Raw genomic sequence first — 18677 nt, 5'->3', positions numbered from 1 at the left:
GTGCTGTACAGTAAGTTTGCGTGCGTGCGTGTGTGTGTGTGTGTGTGTGTGTGTGTGTGTGTGTGTGTGTGTGTCAGATTCTAGACGACAGTCCTCCTCCGAAGCTGTTCCAGTGGCAGAACCGCAGTGTGACTGAATGGACATGTCAACAGGTGTCATGCTGGCTCATGGGTCTGAACCTGGAACAGTATGTCTCTCTTTTTACTGCCAAGAATGTGGATGGAGAGCAGCTACTCAAGCTGGACAGCTCAGCACTCAAGGTGAGGAACAGATTTGTTGGGATAATTTAGTCTGTTAATCCTCTATTACTTCTATTGTGTGTGGTGAAAACCAAGCAAATTATGAATATAAGATGTAAAAAATATACATTTTCAATGATCAGAAGATGACTTTAACATCAACTTCATTTTTGCACATTAAGAGTCATAAATTTGTATATTGCACTAATAAATTAGCTAAATATTTCAAAATATTTATATTTTTTATATAACGCATTATTAAAGTATCTACTTATTTAATATGCCATACACATTTTTTAGGTTTAAAATTACCTACATTTATGTCTTAAACATTTCAATTTCAATTTACATTAACAAAAGCTTTTATTAACTTATTTATTTAAAAAAAAAAGGTTTTGATTTAAGTAATGAAGTCCATTTTATACAAGAAAATTAAATCAAACATTTTTTTTAAATATTAAATGTGTGCAATAGATGGTTAGGTGTTGTTTTTATCCGTATTTTGTTTCTCCTGCCATATGCTAAAATTGTTAGAATAATTCATGTCCCATCTGCTTTCCCTCCAATGAGAAAGTTATCTTTAGAGATTAGCATAGTTTCTTCGGATTCATCTGAACATCCTGTAAGTGTGTCTGTTTGTGTTTTTGGCAGGCTCTGGGTGTAGAGTCCTCTCAGGATCGGGCTCTGATAAAGAAAAAGCTGAAGGATGTAAAAGTGTTGATGGAAAAAGCTCAAAGGAACAGAGAGAAAATTGAGAAACAGCGCAAGAAGGAACTGGAGCAGGTTCAGAAACAGGTCCAGAAAAACAGCAACTCCTCTGGACCAGGAGAGGGCGCTACTGAATGACACTACTCACCTCACTACTGTCTCACCATTATAAGTACAAACCAGTTCAGCATTTCACGGGACTGAAAGGTCATTGAAAAAGGGGCTTACTGCTATTGAGCTGCCATTGGATGAATTGAAACCAAAATTTCCAGATATGGATTTTGTTATTTTTACCGAACAATATTCAGGTTTTTTTTTTTTTTGCACGTTTTAGCAGAATGATCACTGCTTTTTTGGTTTCCTATGTTTTATGTCTGATTAATATCTATTTATTTGCATATGGAGAATATGTATATATAGAACCAGAGCATATCAAGCTCATAACTCATCCATGACAGTAAAAAACTCTGCATTACAAGCACCTTTAGACGTTGAGACAATGTACATATGCAGAAAGCATATATATGAATATGTCTAACGTGCCATTTTCTATCAAAAGAAGGATAGTTTGTTAAGTGAACGCGGAAAGTTTTTAATACGATAGCTTTGACAAAGCACAGGTCATAGTGATGGACAGTGTTGCTGTCGAGTGTCTCTTCACCTCAAAGAGTTTGAGTGCTGCTCACAAGAACTACTACAGTCTGATTCACTGGCAAACACAAACCTTATTGTGAGAAGAAAGCCATTCCAAGTAATGAGATATCATGGACCCTCTTTGTGGATATTTCACTGTATACTTTGAACCTCCTGTTTGGATCTCCTTCATCGACCTGCCACTATTCAAGACGAATACAGCTGAAGTGTATGCTCTTCTCCAAGCTTGAATCCTCCTAATGATCTTTGGGGGAAAATGGTGGCAGTAGGATACTAAATGATTTCAGAAGTCCGTCATTTTAAACTGTTCTCCAGAGATGCGAGACTTGTACTCTAAAAGAAAAAAAGCAAGAAAAAAGACTGCTGCTTCTATTTCACATCTACCTGCTTCTAGCCCTCTCCATCGCCCTGAGCTAGATTCTCAGTTAGACCCAAGTGCTGCCTTTTGAAGTGCTGTTTAAATTTTGATTTGATTTTATGGTTTGTGGTTACAGTCTGGAACACACCGGTTGTGTGAATGCACCTCTGTTTTACCGGCATCCAAATGTTGTAGAGCAGATGACAAATGTGCACTTAAAACGGACCTATCTATGTACAGTACACTACCATTCAAAAGTGTGGGGTCAGTAGGATTTCTGAAAGAAATTCATGCTTTTATTCAGCAGGGATGCATTAAATTGACCAAAAGTGACAGTAAAGACATTACAAAAGTTACAAAATGTTAAAAAAGATTTTTATTTCAATGAATGCTGTTCTTTGAAACTTCAGCTTTGCCATCACAGGAATAAATTACATTTTAAAATATATTAAAATAGAAAAGAGTTGTTTTAAATTGTAATAATATTTCACAGTAGTATTGTTTTTGCTCAATTTTTGGTCAAATAAATGCAGCCTTGGTGAGCATAAAACTGACCCCAACTCTTAAACAGTAGTGTATGTTATTTTATCAGGCTAGATTTTATTCAGTTTGATCCCATTGTTTTTAATCAGTTATTTGTCTCATTCATAAAGAGAGCACCGTAATGTAGTAAATAAGTAGTCTTTTATAATGTAATTTACTGCACAGAGTAACGTCTCGGTTACTTGTGTAACCCTCGTTCCCTGAAGGAGGGAACGGAGACGTTACGTCAGTCGTGACTGACGAATTGGTATCTCGCCCGAGAGCCCAATCACCTTCGAGTGTTAACTAAACAAGCCAATGACAGTTGGCGTGCGTGTTTCGCCACGCGCACCCCGCCCCGCAGCGCGGGTATAAAAGGAGAGCGCGTGCAAACGCACATCAGTTTTTCGCTGAGGAGCCGAGACTACGTGCCCCGGCCGTACAGCGGTCTCGAAGGTGATTGGGCTCTCGGGCGAGATCCCAATTCGTCAGTCACGACTGATGTAACGTCGAACGTGACTGACTGAAAGGGAACCAGTATCGCCTCTATCAATTTATCCTGGGTTGTATTTTTAAATTTATGCAACACATTTCCCATATGTATCAATTGTAAGTATACAAAACACAGTAACCTACAGACGTCATTTTGCATTTCAGAATCCACTTTGACGAGTCGTATTAACCCTGTTTAACCCACCTTCTTTTCACTGCCCTAATTATCTGTCCATATCACATTTTTCTCAATTCTGCATTCGTGTAAACATGCTGTTTTCCCATTTGTAATAATACATATCGTTCATGTTTACATTTGAATTACTGATTATTTCCATGGCAACTCAAAGGCAGCTTCAGTGGAACTTGGGCACTGTACAGAGGACATTAGGCAGTGCCTCATGACCCTGTGGATTTATTACAAGCACTCAAATGTGACTCCATGGAAGATTATATTCATTGTTAATTAAGTGAATTATTTATCTCTAATAATTTTAAGTCTTGTCATAGTATATGTATTTCCCAATCAAAGAAATGTTTGTAAATCAGTTCACATTATTTATTTATGAAGCAAAAAATTATTACAAAAAAACTTTTAATTGTAATCAGAAAGAATTAGGAGATTGTATGTTTGTTAATTAACTCACAATGCTCTTGTGAACATATCTTTTATTATTGTAATTGCAAAACGATGTTTGTCTTAACATTATGAAATCCTTTCTAACCCTCTGCTATGAATCAACTGAAAAGAATAACCTATTGTAGATCCACATCTAACCTGCCTACCGATATACTGACTTTTGTATGTGAAAGTTAAGCAATAGCTTTTAATCCCGGCATTTTTTATCGATTCCATGAGGAGACCGAAGACCGGGTCTGTCTGTTTAAATGTGTCTGCGTGCAGGGTTAATCACGTACGGATCTGAGGACAGAAATGTGCTTCTCTTTCATGGGTTATTTGTTGTTTTCACTATACTCAATGGCAGAGTTAGTCAGGGTATATAGAGGAACTGCACGCAATGCCTGAGAAAAGAGCATTAACCTATGTATTTTTGTTCGTCATACCCGCATGAGGGACCTCAATGTGCCATACCCATTCTTTTCAAAACTACTAAATTCTATCCTTTATTTTTGTTCATGAAAAATTAAAAACCTTGTGTGTCATGTTGGACTGTAAATACACTTCAAATGACATATTTGATCAGACAAATACAACGAAAGATCATTCCAAACTTGTCTCGAGTTGTTCATGTGCAAGCCGTTTGTGGATTCAGTGGATGCTTTGAACATTTCAGAAAGTGTAACTATTTTACGTTTTGGTGCATTGGAATTTGTATATGAAATTGTATATAGAAAGGTATAATTCTTAGAAAGAAAAAAAACAAAAAACAAACATGAATATCCACCCCTAAACCTAACCCTCAGTGGGCCGTAAACAGATCATACAAAAACGTAAGAATGCAAATTGCACTTAAAAATAATACAAATTATTGTTTGAAATAACTATTTCTTAAGTTCAATTTTTACTTGCGATGGCAAGGCCCCATTTTCTGCAGTCCATTTACTTCCAGTCTGCAAATAGCCTTGTTACACCATCCATAAGAAATCCGTCTGTTTTGATTTAGTACTTGAGAAACTTTTATTGTTAGCAAATCTGAAAATGGTAGTGCTGCTTAATGACCTGATACTGAATGCTTTATTTCAGCTTTATTGGTGTGCACTTTTTGAAAAATGAAACTTTATGACTTTATTTCACCTATTTGTAATGTAATGTCTTGTTATCTGTACTTATTTATTTATTAATTTTTTACAAGATGGCCAATACCAAGGTGTGACCTTGCTGCACTTTTGGACCATTTGCCATTGATAGATTTTGCCCAAAATACCATAAGATCATATACAATCAGGGGCGTAGTTTGCGGTGGTGAGGTAACTCCCCCAATAACCAAAAGTAGCAAGTACCCCCCCATGAACCGAACGGAGAAGTTATCAGCACAATATGACTGAAAAACGCAGTTCTTTTAATTGTGCATGAGCGCTCTCGAAAAGTGTGATCAGATTTGCGCGAGGCATTCCTATCGCGAAGGAAGCTGATGGTAAAATCAATGTGTGATCTATTTGAACTCTATTGAGAAATTGTCACTTTAATATGCTATGGAGAAAGTCGAACATAATCTAAAAAGGCATTTAAACTAGTAAGACTGATGAAAAGAGGAGAAAACATAATTTTGCACCAGCACTAACATATATTAAAATATTTTTAAACTACTCGTGACCACCTTTACCAGAAGAATTTATCACGTTTTATTGTAGGCTTATTTATTGTGGTACATTTTGTTGAACTTGTTGTACAATTTCTAATAGATAATCTGTTAAGGGAATAGATTTTCCCTATTTATATTACAACTGTGGCATGTTGTAGCTATTGTTTCTAATAAATGTGCAGGCTGTTGTTTTTCATAACTGCTATATAGATTAATAATAAAAAAAAAGTAATTATCGGCCTGGTAATGATTAATAGGCCAGCCTTATTATAACAAATGCTGTTAAAAACTATGGTACATTTTCATAAGACCAAGTAGCCTACAAGTCAGAATCGAGTACCATGTGTAAAATGGGTTCTAATGATGAGTGATGGAAAAACCTGGCCTTCACATATTCCAAGATATGACATAGATTAAATCATTAAGAGCCTGATAAACTGTTAAGGAGTAAGAGATAATATCAATATAAGAAAATGTTAAGTTAGATTGACTTCCCATTCCCAAGGCATGTTGAATTAGAACATTCTGTCAAACTATAGCCTATAAGTGCCTAAATAACCTAATATAAAATAGGCTACATTATCCTATGTGAATCAGTAATTGTTAACTAGGCTATTACTTTATTGCAGTTATGTTATCAACCAACTTCGCATGTGTGGATGATAGCACAAAAGACCATTTAAAAAAGAAACATATAAGCAAACAAACAAACAAATAAGCCTCATGAGGGAGCATGACCCGGGACTCCACTAAAACAGTTCACACTTAAACTCCCCCATTGTTCAAACCAAAACTACGCCCTTGAATACATGGCGTCTTGAAAATATTTCTTAAATGCAGTCAATATTTTAATATTCTAATAATAGTATTTTGGTGGATACTGTAGTTCCTTTTTTGTTTGTTTGTTTGTTTAAGGCTTGTTTGGCCCTGTAGGCTTTGACCTCTTCCCCTCACAGTCTATTAATAGTCAGACTGAGACTGACTCGACACCGATTGTGTTTCACACACGCTCCTGACCACTGGAATTCACTCTTCTTTCTGGAATTACTTAAACATACTGAACGAGTGTTTCTTGCGGATTAGTCGGTGTATGTGTGAGATATGAACAGGCCTCGAGCAGTTCTCGGTTTAGCGGAGGAAGATAACCGGACTCTGTCGCGGCGGGAAGCTGCTGATCACCTTCTAAAGGCACGCTTTCTAGAAGCGCTCACGCGTAACGATGCGGTGGAGGTTGCCAAAATTCTTCGCACCACCAGCATTGAAATAGACACCGTGTTAGACGTGGAGGACCGCGATATGATCCTTGCCTCGTATAAGCAAGGTAATTCATGTTGACGAGACAACAGTCGCTCTTTTACCGGAGAAATCATTAGACTGTGTGACTGCAGTTAGGTATTCAGCCACAAGGTAGCGCTAGACTGCAAGTAACAGAGAATACAACAAGCGTCGTCTATGAAATCACTTTCAGTGAAGCACGCAGATTATGGGTAGGCTACTTGATATCAGCGGTGCTGCAGTGTGATATAAACCTATACACTATAATTCCGATAAAACTATTTCAATAGCATTTATTCAGTTGCATAATCAATAGTGATTTTAATGACCTCAAATGAATCAAGAGACTTTTCGTTGTGTAAATTCACACGACCCCTGAAATAAAAATTATTTTAGGCCATGTAACTCGCATTCCTGTACTATACAGATTTTTGTCTAATCAGATGCTCTCTAGAATGAGAATGCAGCCAATTAGCAGGCTGCTTTGTTAAGATTATTTCCTGCTTCTATTTTAATAAGAAATATGTTAACACAGATAACACTGAGGTAGGGTTTTTAAGGGAGCTGCTAAAAAGCTAAAATTTGAAATTGTGAAATACATGGGGACCATGTTATTTTAGTGTTATACTTTTATAATATTATGTACTATTTATTAATACTGTGAATTAGCTTTTATTTTTATATTTTCAGTTTTCATTTTAATTTTTAGTTTATGTTTTAGTAATGGGCTTTTATCATTTTTATTAGTTTTTTTTAATGTTTCTATATAGCTTTAATGTTACTTCAGTGTTACTTTAGTAATTTTAGTACTTCAGCTTACGCTTGTTTTTCATCTAATATTTATTTTATAATATTTCAGCTCTATTTCAATTACCAAAAATTATTTTTAACAGTTTGAGTTAACAGCAACAACACTACGATCAGTTACACCAAAAATATAAACTTTCCCATACATGTGTATATCCATTTTAACCTTAAATATTTCTGATGAAAAAACAAACTGTTCTTTTCCACCAGGTTACTGGCTACCAAGTTATAAATTGGACACATCCTGGGGGATGGGTCTACACGTGTGTATGATGTACAATGCACTGGAGAGTGCCATAGTCCTTCTGCAGAATGGGGCAGCTGTCAACAGGAAACCTAACGGGAAAACCCCTCTACATGTGGCCTGTACGGTGTCTAATGCTGACTGTGTGGGACTTCTGCTGGATTGGGGCGCACGGATCAACAGTATGTCCCTGAGTGGACATACTCCTTTACACTACTGCATTACACAAGAGTCTTTGGACTGTGCCAAACATCTTGTTCTCAAAGGTCTGTACATTTAAATCTAAAATCACCTAGGTTCACCTAAAAATACATTTCTGTCAACATTTACTCGCCCTCATGTCATTCCAAACCTGTATGACTTTCTTTCTTATGTGCATTAAAAACAAAAATTGTAACTGTAATTGTAATTATAACTGTATTTGTCCATATAAAGTCAATGGGGTCCTAAACAACACTATTGGACAAAAAACACAAGACTTCTAATCTTACTGCAGGAGCAAATATCAACATGCCCGGTGAGGAGAACCAGGACACCCCTCTGCACACCGCGGCCCGCTATGGTATCCCAGAGCTGGTGGCTTTCTACATTGCCCATGGAGCAGATATCAATGCAGTCAACGGCTACATGGAAACGCCTCTGATCACTGCTGCATTCTGGGCCATGGACATTTGTGAGCGGACCTACAGCTCTGACCACCATCTTGTCTGCCGGATCCTGTTGGACCACAATGCTAACGTACATATATATGAGGAAGACAAGAAGACGGTGCTGCACAAAGCTTGCTGGAACTGTGATCATGTGCTTATCCAGATGTTACTGGAGGCCGGTGCCAAGACTAATGCAATGGATATCAATGGATGCGCAGCGATACAGTATCTGCTGAAGGTGACGCAGATCAGGCCGTGGGCCATTCCTGAACGCTGCTATCAGCTGCTTCTGAACTACGGAGCAGCACGAGTGTATCCACCACAGTTTCACAAGGTACAACACTCACCCACCCGAACTGCTTTAGTTTTCCATATTTATTAGAGTAAAGATGTCAATTGGGAATTTTATAGTTGGACTAGAAGGTGTTTACATTTAAGATGGCTCTCAAAATATTAATGTTGGTCTTTTTTGTTGTCTTTCTGTTAAGTAGGTGTTGCAGGCATGTCATGAATACCCCAGAGCAGTGGAGGTTATGGTGAATTCTTATGAACATATCAAGTACACTAAAAAATGGAGGGCTGCTATTCCTGAAGCTGTATATGAGGTCAGAAATAAACTTCTTTATTCACTGCAAAAAATAAACATCATAAAATAAAATGAATAAGAAAATACAATAATATAAAATACATAATTTTGTCTAGCTTAGAAATGTTTAGAAATGATTCTTGAGCACCAAATCAGCATATTAGAATGATTTCTAAAGGATCATGTGACTGAAGACTGGCGTAATGATGCTGAAAATTCAGCTTTGTCATAAATTACATTTTAAAATATATTTAAATAGAAAACAGTTTTTTAAATTGTGATAATATTACTGTTTTTACTGTATTTCTGATCAAATAAATGCAGCCTTGGTGAGCATAAGAGACTTCTTTCAAAAACGTAAAAAAATATTACAGAGCCAAAACTTTTGAAAAGTACTGTATTTCCAAAAAACAAACAAACAAAAACAATATATTAGGCTGTGTAAAGAAAACAGTATTTCATGGTATATGACAAAAACACTTTTTGACCTGAATGTAGCACACAATGATGTATTCATCTATTCATTAAGTCCATTCATGAAGTTGCTTTTTCAGCCTTGTTTCTTTTTCTTCATTTAGAGGTACAGGAATTTCTATGATTCTTTGTTTGCCGTCTGCACCAACAATCCACACACTCTACAGCATCTGGCCAGATGTACAATACGTGCTGCAATGTCGAATCACTGTGAACGGGGTGTCCAGCAACTCCCTCTTCCTTCATCAGTGAAGAAATACTTACTTCTGGAGCCTGTAGGAATCATATACTGACACTGTTTCTGCATTATACGACTTGTGCATTTTCTTCAAATTCAGATTTTGTTACAGTGTAAACGATTCTCCAAAGCTTGCTTGCTTTTTGTTTTCTTATGTTTTTAAAATATTTGTTCTTTATTTGATCCTTTACCAGGGAACAGTAATAATGCTGATGTATTTAATATTAATATGTATTATTAAAAATAAATATTTAATATATAGATAATGAATAATTTGATATTAATGCTAATAATATTTAATATATTCTAAATATTACTTCTAAATATTATACATTCAAAAAGTTTTTGGTCTTTCCACATCCACACATATAAAAAACCTCATGTTTTAATGAAAGACTATCAAGATCTGGGCTAAATAATCAAACTCAGGCCTTAAGCTTGTCTGCTAAGACTGTAGATCATTTTTTGAGGGGGAAATGAACAACGGAAGCCACATTTAGCATAAGAGGATAATATCAGTGAGTACACCAACAGCACATTACAGATAACAACTGACTAGGATGAGATGTCTAAGCCACTAGTCCTTTTGTTAGAGGAAAAACTGAAGTGCTTATCAGGGTTTAACCCTGAATAATGAAAGCAGACACAATAGTCATGGATCCTCTTTAGAGGGGCCTTATTTAGTTTAAGCTATAAAGGGGGGTTTAAGGGTTATTTTTTGACAAGTTAAATCACTTTAATGAATTTTAGAATCCAAGATTAAAAATAAAGGTAATAAGGTTGAGCTGGATGAATGTTTGGAATTCTGTGGACTACAGTTTTAAATTCTATGTTCCCAAGAGCCACAAGACCTAATAGAGATTATTATACTTTACCCGAATAAGTACACATTATCACTTGTTTCATTTTGAACAAAACGAATGAAAACAAAAGAATCAGTCTTTTTAACAAATCTATTTTAGGTGAACGAGTCGTTCTTGTTAACTTTCTGTGCATCAATTCAAGCTTTTTAGAAAATTGAAGGACTTTAATAAAACTTGATCTTGAGCGACTGGGGTGAATTTAACAAACTGAATTTCCATGACTCACTTATCTTAGAAAAGACTCTTTTGCCACCTACACTGGAACCTTCAGAAGTGATTCATGAACGAACCTGAGCAAATCTTTTTGCTGGACAGATTCAAAAGAATCGAGTCACTGAGATTAACCTAACTTCCTGCTATATAATATAAACTTACTGTACAGTATGTTTTTCAGTACTTACCCACCTTAGGTAACTATTTGTTAGCCATAATATTTAATAAACAAGCGCACAGGAGACGGGGATATACAAATTCAGTATAACAATTTCAGGCTTTTATTGAAGGTTCTGTGACTACATTTTTCACTTATCTTAGAAAAGACTCTTTTGCCACCTACACTGGAACCTTCAGAAGTGATTCATGAACGAACCTGAGCAAATCTTTTTGCTGGACAGATTCAAAAGAATCGAGTCACTGAGATTAACCTAACTTCCTGCTATACAATATAAACTTACTGTACAGTATGTTTTTCAGTACTTACCCACCTTAGGTAACTATTTGTTAGACATAATATTTAATAAACAAGTGCACAGGAGACGGGGATATACAAATTCAGTATAACAATTTCAGGCTTTCATTGAAGGTTCTGTGACTACATTTTATTCTTTTCATTCTAGTCAGCATGGTTGCCATCTCCTTTAATGGTGAGTTCTGTGATTACTGGGTCATATGTGAGTTTAGGATGGTATCTGTTCTTCCTTTCTCTCTCTGTACCCCACACAATGTCACCTGAAAGCAATGATTCTTCCTCCCAGAAGACAGTCTGTTTCCACTTATTCTCTACAGAAGAGATAAAACAGAGAAACAGCCACCAACAAATCAACCTCTGACCCTGTTATGGTACAGACCAACTTTTATTTGCATTGTATGAGATTAAATTATATATTATATTTTGAGCACATTAAAAGTGATAATCTTATATTCAAGTCCACAATGTAGAGCAACATGCACTGTATGTTCCTGTGGAAATTAGGAACTAGCAGCAGTTGTGTGGTTTTAAAAACGAATCGAGTACATTGTGTGAATGACTGACAGGTCAGGCGGTGTGGTTAAGGTTCTTAAAATAGCACTATTTTCCAGGGAGGGTGGGGCCACCAGTCACAGCCACCATATCAAGTGCTGTTAGGAGAGACTGGAGAGACGTGCAAAAGAAAAGATGGATCATTTTGTTCTGGGCTTATGGCTACAGGCCAGAAATAAACACAGGATCTGTGCCAAGATCCTGTCCTTAACCACTTAAGCTCGTACATTGTGTGAATGACTGACAGGTCAGGCGGTGTGGTTAAGGTTCTTAAAATAGCACTATTTTCCAGGGAGGGTGGGGCCACCAGTCACAGCCACCATATCAAGTGCTGTTAGGAGAGACTGGAGAGACGTGCAAAAGAAAAGATGGATCATTTTGTTCTGGGTTTATGGCTACAGGCCAGAAATAAACACAGGATCTGTGCCAAGATCCTGTCCTTAAGTAGGACTGTAGCTCTCCTGCTAGATTTCCCAGGCTGCACAACTAAGACTACAACAGACTATATTGTAAAAGACCAACTCAAAATATAAAAAAAAAAAAAAAAGTTCAAAATGGTTTACACTACCATTTAAAAGCTTGGGAAAGAAATAGACATTTGATAGGTAAAGTTGCATTTCAAGTGTCAATTTTTATGTTGTATAACAGTCACAAGTTCCCATTTAAAAGTTTGGGGTCAGTAAGGTTTTATTTTTTTGAATGCCGTTCTTTTGAACTTCTACTCATCAAAAAATCCTGAAAAAAAATGATCAGTTTTCACAAAAATATCAAGCAGCACAACTGTTTTCAACTGATAATCATGTGACTGAATCTGAGATGTAGCTAGTTCAGAAAATTCAGCTTTGCAATCACAGGAATAAATGACATTTTAAAATAGTACTAGAAAGTTGTAATTGTAATATCTCACTACTGTCCTTTTACACAAATAAATCAAAGTCCCTTTAAGGGGGTATTCTATAGTCTTTGAATGAATGCAGATTTGGTGAACCTAAGAAACTTAAAAAAATAATAAAATAAAAAATACCACCAACCCCAATACTTTTGAATCATAGTGGTGTAAAAAAAATGTTTAAAACAATGTGTGTTAAAGAAAACAATATTTTGTGGTGTATGACAAAAACATTTCTTAAAAGAATTAGTTAATCCAAAAATAAAAATTCTGTCATTATTTTCTCACCCCCCACCCCCAATGGCACTCTCTCACTGAATGAGTGAGTTTGATGAATAGTACCGAGCATCCATTAACACAGTTGCTCCTTTGTGAATACAGGATTGTGTCTAGAACACGTCAAGAAGCAGGTGTGATTTCATGAGCACGGGGATGTCAAGCTCTCCATGACTGCAATGAAGCTTATGAGGTATGAATGAATAACATCAACATGTCAGTTCTTGATTATAGCTTGAAATGTGCAAATGATCTATTGAGGTTGTCTAAATTCATCCATCTCTGAACGAGGCAAATACACGTACTGTAGCAGAGCAAACTGCTTGCAGCTGAAACCCACCCAGAGTTTGATGAGTGTCACTTGTAACTGAGCAGCTGCTGCCACTTGAGTTCCCTTAAAATTCATACAGGTCCTTCACATTGCTTTCAAAAAGCCAACTTTACAAATATTACAGTAAAATTAAAACAAAACAATAATAAAAAAAACAGACAAAACTAGAAAGGCAAATCTGCACAATCCTGAGATAATATATTTAAAACAAGCCATTTATCTTTCATTTATATGCAAATGAAAATAACCAAAATATTGCCTCTTCAGTGTTTTCATGCTTAAAAAAAAAAAAAAGCAAATAGAGCTACATATAATTTTTGTTCATACAGAATACCTGAAATGTTCACCCAGAAGCTGTCACAAAGATCATAAATTTTTTGTGGTCATAAAAAGCTTCACACACAACAAAAAGCAACACTGTCTAATCCATCTAGCCAGTTTTAAATAAATGAATAACATAGCAACGAACCTGGGCCCAAACTTACTTTGTCGGTTTCTTCTGACACAACTCAATCTATTATTATTACATATTAGATAGAGTGTTAAATTAAATTCATGGTTTTTAATGTCAGTGAAGTTACTTGGATTTCATCATGACAACAACTCTTGCATGTTTATGAAATGATTTGGCCTCATTGATAGCATCACATTTTTACACTCAAAACTAAATGGAGTGTTATACAGTAGGTCCAACTGAGGAACATTTCAAGATCACAATCAAGATACACACAACTATGGTCATTCTAATGTTTGCATTGTGAATGCAATTTAACCAAGGAAAAATATAAAGCCTTGGTTACTTTCAGATGCTTGTGTGTTCTCCCAAATATTTGCTAGAGATACATGCTGTAACTTACACAAAGCTGGTAACTTGGCCCCACTGACTAAAACACAAGTTCACATACTCAAAACACACTTACAAATCAGTTCAAATCTGTGGTAATGTGTAGGAATCAACACGTGCTCAAACGACCAGTCAGCTTCAGTACATTTGACTGAAGTCTCTAACATCACAGAAGAAGAGTTAACATGTTTTTCTGTCTTGTGAAACTATAAATGAGAAAGTTAGCACCGCAAATGAAGTGCATGGTGTATTATAAGCAATGTGAGATGTGGAAGACAAAAATGCCCTTGTTATTCAGACTGTAACATTCAAGAAGTCAATTATCAACCATTTGATAATACCATGCTTCTGAAATACCTCAACAGTCACATACATGGTTACCCAAATGAACTCCACTATAGTTCACAGCCCTGTTCAGTCCTTGTGTTTATCATATGAGCTTCTCCTTCCTCTCAAACACTGTACTCGTACTTTCCCAGTTTTTTGGGCTCGCTGCTTGGGATGCACCAGTCATCCGCTTCTGTGCTCGTCTGATAATGCCTTAAGGCTGACTTGTTAAAGACAGGAAGTCTTTCTATTGATTCAGTGGATAAGGCCTGTGAAAAAAAAGAGGGAGAGTAAATTAAATAGTTTGAACATATTTAAAAAATGGTGTCAAATTTCAGCCAATTCTAAATTCTAAACGTGTGGTGATATTTAGGTGTTTTGTTTGGCAAATTTTTGCAGGTGAAATCCAGTCATTTCAATAGGAGTCCATGTGATTGGAAATATCACAAAAGATTTCCCCACACAGATTTCACAACAGGTTCAAGTTGGTCATGGATTTGCCAATGGACCTAACCAAACAGTTTTGGTTCCAATTGACTTCCATTGAATGGGAAACCGAAACAGTTTGGATACCAACATTCTTCAAAATATCTTCTTCTGTGGTTTGCAGAAGAAAGAAAAACATACAGGCTAAGAATGACATGAGGCTGAGTAAATATAAGTATTTATCCGTCTTGTAAAAAGCGATTCCAGATTGCATTATGACGAGCTCAGTGGAAAAAAAAAAATCCAATATTGTGGACGTAAGAAATTAAGATATTTAATACCGATGCTTATTACTGTATTGTGCTGTTAGCTTAGCAATATGCTAACAACAGACTCCATTGAAATCAATCATGAGTTGAGTTTTTCGGTGCGCAATTGTATCTATGGCGTGTATCCAACCCTCTACATTGCGACTAAATCTTCACTCTGGGCGACTAAATGATGTCTAATATTAGTCAATGGCTAATAAATTCTCATATTTTACTCGCCAGTGTGTAATTACAAAGAAGCAGCAAGTGACACAATTAAATGTGAAATTTTGAAGTAGACAGTCTGAAATAGTGTTTTCTTTGTTTAATTTATCATCTCAAAAAAATCTTTTTTTAAAAGTGTAGGTAGTAGGCAGTGAGGCAGCTCACTAGGTAGTGCTAGAGTGTACCTTTAGGTATATGACTGCCGATGTGCCGTATCCCTCCATAGAGTAGAGCTGCAGATCTCCCTGGAAGTACTTGGCATAAAGGCGGGAAATAGGAAGACCATAGCCAAAACCAGCCTGCGAAGAAAGAAAGCCATGGTAAGTTTGTGAGAGAAAGAGAAAACATTACAACTGCATTACAATGCTAATCTGGTGTAAACAACAAACTGAACTTTTGGTAATTTTGCTAATTTATAATCCTGTAAGCTCACAGTTTACTTCAAAACATGACTGTGGATCAAAGATTTACCATGTGGTATCACTGCACAACAAAGACAATCTGCATAAAAGTATGTTTAATTAACCAGCCTAGGTTCTTACGAGGGGAGCATTACGGGTGTTTTCAGCCACAGGACTCGGTGCAGTTGAATACATGTAGCTGAAAAGCCTTTCGATTTTCCTCAAAGGAACCCCACCTCCTCTGTCAGACATCTAATACAACACAAGAGTCATTACAAACATTTTTGGCTCTCACCGCTCTTGCCAGTATGTTGCAAGTTAAAACAGAGATAAAATATTCAACTTCTGCTGACCCGTTACATCTGTGCGTCTGAGAAAGCATGAGTGATGAGGTGTTAAAGAAAGCTCACCTTGATGGTCAGATCTTCTCCTCCTAGAGAAACTCTCACTTTGATTGGTGGGAGATGTAGGCTGGTCTCATGGGTTTCCACAATCTAGCTCTTAAATCTCATTTACACTTGCACATACAGTATCTCACAAAAGTGAGTACACCCCTCACTTTTCAGCAACCATTTTAGTATATCTTCTCAAGGGACAATACTATAGAAATTAAACTTGGATATATTTTAGAGTAAGGTGATGGAGTGGCCAAGTATGTCTCCAGACCTGAACCCTATTGAGCACCTGTGGGGCATCCTCAAGCGGAAGGTGGAGAAGCGCCATGTGTCTAACATCCATCAGCTCCGTGATGTCATTATGGAGGAGTGGAAGATGATCCCAGCAACAACCTGTGCAGCTCTGGTGAATTCCATGCCCAGGAGGATTAAGGCAGTGCTAGATAACAATGGTGCTCACACAAAAAATATTGACACTTTGGACAGTTTTGACATTCACTTTGGGTGTACTCACTTTTGTTGCCAGTTATTTAGACAACAATGGCTGTATGTTGAGTTATTTTTAGAGGACAGTAAATCTGTACTGCTATACAAGCTGCACATTGACTAGTCTAAAGTATATCCAATTTTCATTTCTATAGTATTGTCCCTTGACAACATATAATAAAATGGTTGCTGAAATGTGAGGGGTGTACTCACTGTTGTGAGATACTGTATCTTGTTTTGTAACCAATTGCGATGTACCAACATTCTGTAAAAACTCATTTTGTGTTCTGCAGAAGAAAATAAGTTATACAGGTTTGGAACAATATGAGGGTGAAGTAATGATGATGATACATTTGCCTCTTTTACTTTGTTTATGCAAGACTATCATTGCGTGGGCTATAGCTACTATAAAGTGATTCAAGTACCTTGAAGAGCTCAAAGAGCATGTGGTACAGATGAGAAGGCACATAAACTATATGTATAGGGTCACTGGGTCCTTCAACTGCAAAAATAACAGACAAATCGATTCAGTAACAGCTGAGTAACCCGAAAAACAAGGCCATAACATGCTAGCCAAAATTAATTTGTTATTTAAGAATGCAAAGAAGAAATCAACACTGGCATGTTGCCCAAACTAGTCAGGTATGAAGCACATGATAGAGGTTATGCTGGCTAATTTGTTACTATGTGTTGTTAAAAAGGTGACTAGCCATGAATGGTGGTCATTCAACCTTGTAGGTTCTCTTTGCTTGACACAATAGTACACTGCTATTTACATGTCTAAGAGATAAAACAAGAGATCATGGCAACATTTTGCCATTATACACAGTGCTGCTCCTATCAACCATTTCTGTATAGACAAACAGTGATAAGATTATAGAGCGCTATTTCTGTCTACACGGATAAGTGATTTAAGAACATACTAAATGTGGTTGCATAATAGTTCAATTCTCTTATAAAAACAAATTCAAATGCATAACGCTATAATTACTATCAGTCCACATAATGCATCTTACTGTACATATACTGTAAATGTACATGACAGTTACACTACCGTTCAAAAGTTTTGTCGTCTGTAAGAGTTTATGTTTTTGAAAGAAGCCGCTTATGCTCACCAAGGCTGCATTTATTTGGTCAAAAATACAGTGAAAACCTTAATATTGTGAAATATTATAACAATTTTAAAAAAGCCGTTTTCTATATTAAAATATTTTAAAATGTAATTTATTCCTGTCATGGCAAAGCTGAATTTTCAGCAGCCATAACTCAAGTTTTCAGTGACACATGAACCTTAAGCAATCATTCTAATATGCTGTTTGCTGCTCAAGAAACATTTCTTTTTATTATCAATGTTAACAGTTGAGCTGCTTAATATTTTTGTGAAAACCATAGAATGTATTTTTTTCAGGATTCTTTGATAAATATTACATTCAAAAGAACAGCATATATTTGAAATAGAAATATTTTGTTAGATTATACATGTGTTTATTGTCACTTATGATCAATTTAATGCACCCTTGCTGGAAATCTTTATTTTTACTGACCCCAAACTTTTGAACGGCAGTGCATTTTTGCAGTAGCCCCTCACTGCAGAACACAAGATCCAGGGGGCATGGTTGGATCCACATCTAGGGGGTGGAGATTGGTAGGTTTAGGGGTGGAGATGGGTGGGTTTAGAGATCAGGGGGTGGAGAAGGGTAGGTTTAGGTATATGTAAGGTGGGAGGTGTTGGATCTGGATCCAATCACGCCCCCTGGATCTTGTGTTCTGCAGTGAGGACCATCTCCATTTTTGGGGCAAAGCTGAATTTAAGGTCATGCTTGGCTGATAAGATATGTGTAATGGGGGTGTAATGGTACACAAACATGACGGTTCGGTACGCACCTCAGTTTTGACGTCACGATTCGGTACAGTTTTGATACAGCAGGAGGAAAACTAAACATAAAATTGCTTTTTTTTTTTTATTAAATAGTGGTTTACTGAACAAATTGCTCTTTCTTTAAATAAATTTAATTATAATTAATATTTTCTTAGGGATAAAATCTACCTCAGCTTATGCTCTACACCAGTGTTTCCCAACTGGGGTGCCGTCGGTCAAGAGCAGGGGTGCCGTGAAAAAAATCATTTTTAAATTGCTAAAATGTTCAAAAAAGCA

At 36.5% G+C, this 18677-nt stretch overlaps 2 protein-coding genes, 1 long non-coding RNA gene and 1 pseudogene across 7 annotated transcripts in view; 3 read left to right on the top strand and 1 right to left on the bottom strand.

Moving 5' to 3' along the window:
* Positions 1-2258, top strand: part of LOC107665664 (neurabin-1-like) — a 50717-nt gene extending 48459 nt beyond the window's left edge. For all 5 annotated transcript variants that reach the window (XM_016456641.1, XM_016456642.1, XM_016456644.1 and 2 more), the window contains 2 exons: positions 78-260; positions 891-2258. In XM_016456641.1, coding sequence (XP_016312127.1) covers positions 78-260; positions 891-1085 — 378 coding nt within the window. In that variant the 3' untranslated portion in view covers positions 1086-2258. The remainder of the gene's footprint in view (positions 1-77; positions 261-890) is intronic.
* Positions 2259-2487: 229 nt separating this feature from the next.
* On the top strand, positions 2488-4200 carry LOC107665670 (uncharacterized). The gene is made up of 2 exons (XR_001631583.1): positions 2488-2668; positions 3012-4200. It is a non-coding gene; the product is annotated as an uncharacterized LOC107665670 (long non-coding RNA).
* Positions 4201-6309: 2109 nt separating this feature from the next.
* On the top strand, positions 6310-9566 carry LOC107665668 (ankyrin repeat and SOCS box protein 4-like). The gene is made up of 5 exons (XM_016456650.1): positions 6310-6558; positions 7530-7829; positions 8060-8547; positions 8705-8818; positions 9378-9566. Exons 1-5 carry the CDS (start codon positions 6339-6341, stop codon positions 9564-9566), a joined length of 1311 nt encoding a protein of 436 aa, XP_016312136.1. The 5' UTR covers positions 6310-6338.
* A 3259-nt stretch (positions 9567-12825) lies between these two features.
* The window catches only part of LOC107665669 (pyruvate dehydrogenase (acetyl-transferring) kinase isozyme 2, mitochondrial-like), a 12939-nt pseudogene continuing 7087 nt past the window's right edge, over positions 12826-18677 (bottom strand).

This window comes from Sinocyclocheilus anshuiensis, unplaced genomic scaffold (genome assembly GCF_001515605.1).
Source record: "Sinocyclocheilus anshuiensis isolate Anshui unplaced genomic scaffold, SAMN03320099.WGS_v1.1 scaffold932, whole genome shotgun sequence".
NCBI lineage: Eukaryota > Metazoa > Chordata > Actinopteri > Cypriniformes > Cyprinidae > Sinocyclocheilus > Sinocyclocheilus anshuiensis.
The sequence above is the reverse complement of the archived record's forward strand: the minus strand, read 5'-3'. Positions and strand labels throughout refer to the sequence as shown.

Bases quoted from the DNA above. Each gene is read 5' to 3' on its own strand.
- LOC107665668 (XM_016456650.1), top strand. From the start codon at position 6,339: ATGAACAGGCCTCGAGCAGTTCTCGGTTTAGCGGAGGAAGATAACCGG. The intron at 8,548-8,704 runs GTACAACACTCA...TCTGTTAAGTAG, and splicing joins ATCCACCACAGTTTCACAAG to GTGTTGCAGGCATGTCATGA. The intron at 8,819-9,377 runs GTCAGAAATAAA...TTCTTCATTTAG, and splicing joins TTCCTGAAGCTGTATATGAG to AGGTACAGGAATTTCTATGA.